Source organism: Alligator sinensis, unplaced genomic scaffold, assembly GCF_000455745.1.
Source record: "Alligator sinensis unplaced genomic scaffold, ASM45574v1 scaffold685_1, whole genome shotgun sequence".
NCBI classification, from domain to species: domain Eukaryota; kingdom Metazoa; phylum Chordata; order Crocodylia; family Alligatoridae; genus Alligator; species Alligator sinensis.
In genome coordinates, this window is record NW_005842336.1 from 1,429,429 (window position 1) to 1,433,672 (window position 4,244).

Sequence of the window (4,244 nt, forward strand, 5' to 3'; positions counted from 1 at the left end):
AACCATGAGCATATCCCCCTATAGAAGAAAACGGGTATTAGAAACTCTCATTCCAGTAGACCCAGAGGAACAACCTAGCACCCTGAGCGTGGGGTTCTCAGCATATGGGAAAAAGTAGTCTGGGCTCATGGTGGAGGGGATAGCTTTTATTAAACCAACAAGACTTTTGTAAAAAAAAAAAAAAAAAAAAAAGTCTTTAATTACAAGCTTTTGGGCCCGAAAGCTTGTAATTAAAGACATTTAAAAAAAAAATTATGTTGGTCTAATAAAATATCACCTCCACCATGAGCCCAGATTGGTTGTCCCCATAGACCAATACAGCTACAACCTGGATACCTGATAGCACATGGAAGGGTCACACACCCTTCTTCAGTGGCAAGGTTCACCATGGTCATAGTTATTCTTCCTTGTTTTATAGTAAGGTCTTCTACTGAGATCCTGATGCAAATGGGTGCACTGGGTGGCTCAAGGGTCTGATAAAAGGGGAGTAGACAGGGTGGCACACCTCAACAGAAGCTAAGCCTGAAAAATTTTCTCACTGACAGTTGGGCTGAGTTAGTCCCAAGGCAAAAAAAGACCAACAGAAACTTCTCCACTCATCTCTCTTCGCCAGTTGACTTCTTCAGTGGCCCCAGTTCCTTCATAGTCTCTTCTAGCCTTTATGAAGATAAAGAACCTTTATCAGCTGAACAGTAGCGATCAATGCAGTGCTCCTCTCTGACCTAGTGGAAAAGGCAAGATGTGCTGAGGTTATTCCCCTCAGTCTGGGTCCTCCCCTTGCAGAGAAGCAGCTTGCTGGGTGGATAAATGGGAAATAACCTTTCCTGCAGAGGTTGCCTCCCTCAGAAGTCAAAAGTTGAGGGCTTAATTCAGCCCTGGCCAAACAGGATGCAGGCAGTTTCAGCAAAGTCATGTTCTTTTGGTCCATGGATGGCACCTCTGCCCTGGGTACTGGCTGCAGTGTTTGCGACTCCACCACTCATGGGGTATGTCTCTTGTCTCCCTCCAGGCGCACAGATCGACGATAACATCCCCCGCCGCACTACGCAGCGCATCGTGGCCCCACCCGGCGGACGTGCCAACATCACCAGCTTGGGCTAAGAAACAAACCCTTCTGTGGCCGCCTAGCGAACCCGGGGAAGGGGGCGCGGGGCACCTGGAGACCCTTGTGATTCTTTTAGAGCCTGTGACAGTTACTGCGGGCAACCAATGGGTGGGGTCAAGTAAGGCGCCACTTTCTGTTCCCTCTCAACCCCCTGCCCTCCTCATCCTCACTGCACCCACTCACTTCCCCTCCTGTCCCTGAACATCTAAAGAGACAACCCCAGCCCTGTTTTTGACACCTCTGACATGCAAAAATAAATGGAAAGAGGATGTTTGCCACATGTGGCCTCTGTTCCCATTCAGCATCTTTCTTTTGGCAAAGGAAGGAGAAAGTGAATTTCCCAGGAGCTGCCTTTATTAAAAAAAGAAAAAAAAAAAAAAAAAAAGAAGCTTTTATTGAATGTTGAGCAGGCTAGAAAATTCATGGGGTGAAACTGGATAACTCTTGTGGTCCTGACCTGCAGCACAGCAGCAGAGGGGGACACAGGTCTAAACCATAGGTTTGCCTTCTCCCACCACTACCCTTGTGAGCTCACAGAACAGCTTTGTCTCTGCCACTTGAATTGGTCCCTAGAGATTGACAACAGGCATCATTACCATGTTGGTGGGTTGAGCTACTTTTATTGTTTCTTTTCCTTCCAGATTTTGCTGCAAATCAGGTCCTTGAGGATCCTTCCTTTTATTTTTTTAAAAAACTCTGTTCGTGTTTTTATTTTTTTTAACGTTTTTGTACCATTGTGTTTACAAAGCCTTATCTCAGCGTTGAGAATTCCTGTCCTGTCCTCCTTGTCCCCTCCTTTCAGCTGCAGGTTCTCAACAGCACCACTGCCATTGTGATAGTTTGCTGTAGGAGTTCAGAGCACTTCACCATTTCAGCCAGCACTTGGTGCTTAGGTTAGTTTTACTTGTTTATGAATCCCTGACAAGATGCTCATGAGCTATGATCTCCATCAAGATGTACCAGATCTTCAGTTGGGCTAAGTCAGCTGATGGACACCCTCAGAGGATCTGTAAAAGAGTCTCTAGAAAACCTCTACACAATTAACTTGTCATTCCTGGAGGAGAAAGTCGGTAACTTGGGGCTTTAGTCAGTTACTGCCATGCTGCCAAACGAACCCAATTTAATTGAGTAGCTACCCATCACCCTGATAATTAGGAAAACAGGATGCGGAAGAGCAGTCATTTTGAAGAGTCTTGTCTTTTGCTGTCATCTGAAAGCCCATCATTAAAACACATAAGAAATTCTTTATCAATGGCAGCTGCAATCATAGAGTCAGTGGTACTGGGCATCACTTGTGAGTTCAGTGTAGCTCTGTTGCCAATCATTTACAAATTGGTTATACATGTAACATTCCTTCAGGAATTTACTCTCATGCAAGTACTGGCAGAGGCCTGCGTATTACCCATCATAGCTCACTGGAGTTCTTTGTCCTTACTGGGGCCATATCTGCTTGCTGCCTGTGAACTAAGGAAAAAGGACCCTTTGGATCTGATAGGTGGTAGGCATTGAAACCCATTCCAGGAGGTGGGCTCTGCTTATTAAGCTCAAGAAATCAATTTTGTAAGAGCCAGAGGGCTCAATCCCTACAGATGGAGACTGTTACATGGGCTCTATTTATGTCCTACATAAAGCCTGTCTTGAAGGCTGTAGTGGTGCAGAAGCCTTGGGCTGGTTGTTTACATAGAGGTTATTGCTACCCACAGCTAACAAAGCATTACTTCCACTGCCTTTTTGTCCCCTGGCCCTTGTCTGCACCATCTGCTTCCTTGTCTCTCTGTGTTTTAGCACATGCATTAACTTTGTGTTTGCATGCATTTTTGATATGTTGTTTACAGGTTCTTGTAAGGAAAATAGATATATGCAGGCTTTTCAGAATAAATCCCAACTATGCTGTTACAGCAAACTCAGTGCTGGGATTTTCAAAGGATATTGAAACCATTTGGGCATCTAAATCCCACTGGATTGCAGCACTTAACTCCTTTAGGTTCCTTTGAAAAAGCAGCCTGAAAAACAAAATCAGACTATTTATCCATCCACGCATTTTCCATTTTGGTTTAACTCTGGAGTCTTTTGGGTAAGGACGTTCAGTGTTGTGTGGAACTGATCCATAAACACGTGTATGCGCTCGCGCGCGCGCACACACGCACGTTTTGCAGCTGTATTTCATTTTATCCCACCTGTGCTTTGAAATGCATTTGAACAAGTTGGGGAGAAAGAAAACCACAAATTCATTTCAATTCTGTGAAAAGTTTGCAGCTCTTCAGTATTCACTTAAGTCTTCCTTGTTCCCTTCACTGATCCATGATGACTTTTTTTTTTTCCCGTTTGTTCTTTAAAAGGAAAAAAAAAACCAAAAAAAAAATCACAAAAAAAGATTTTTGCAGGCTTGTAAGCATGTTCTTTTCCTGTGGGAGCTCGTTCGCTTTGTGTCTGTTTAATGAATGTCATATGTAAATGCTTAAAGAAAAAAATGACGACTTAATTAACCGCAGTGACTTGAAGCTCTAAAAAAAAAAAAGAAAAAAAAAAGTAGGATTTAATACTAGCTGGATTTAACCCTTGGATTTGTGGTTGTGACTCATGAGTGAAGGAGCTGTAAGTGCTAAAGCTGATCATGTGTGTTAGACAAGAAGAAGTACTGATATTTGACCATTGTCTCAATGGCAACGATCCCCTCCCCACCCCTTCCCGAGTCTTGTGTTTTATTCCTTAAGAACTCTGTGTTATATTACCATGGGAACTCCTAATAAAGACAAAATGTTGTTGTTTCACTAGGCGTATCTGTGTCTTGAAGTGATGGGTGCTTTTTATGACCATTTGCCTGTGGCCAGCTGCTCAGCTGTTGTAAATGTGTATAGCTCTGAAATCTGTGTTGATTTACAGTGCTGGATCTGCCCTGGAGTTGATTTGTCTTGGAAGATATTTGTCACACTGACAGGAGCTGATGAGCTGGATTCTTAGCTGACATGAATCACCAGACAAACCCATCATGCTACCATTCATTTTTCTAAACACAGGTAAAAAAGCCATGATCAAGTGGACGGTGGAGACAGACCTGGTTGTAGAGCTGAACTGCAGATTGAGGTGTTTTTGCAGCAGGCGTACCTGAGCTACTTTAGGTACCAATAGCAGCCTAATT

At 43.7% G+C, this 4,244-nt stretch overlaps 1 protein-coding gene across 2 annotated transcripts in view; it reads left to right on the plus strand.

The window, feature by feature from the left end:
- DPYSL2 (dihydropyrimidinase like 2) overlaps positions 1–1,493 on the plus strand; it is a 69,190-nt gene extending 67,697 nt beyond the window's left edge. For both annotated transcript variants that reach the window (XM_014522285.2, XM_006028713.3), the window contains exon 14: positions 1,010–1,493. In XM_014522285.2, coding sequence (XP_014377771.1) covers positions 1,010–1,101 — 92 coding nt within the window. In that variant the 3' untranslated portion in view covers positions 1,102–1,493. The remainder of the gene's footprint in view (positions 1–1,009) is intronic.
- Positions 1,494–4,244: the final 2,751 nt, after the last annotated feature.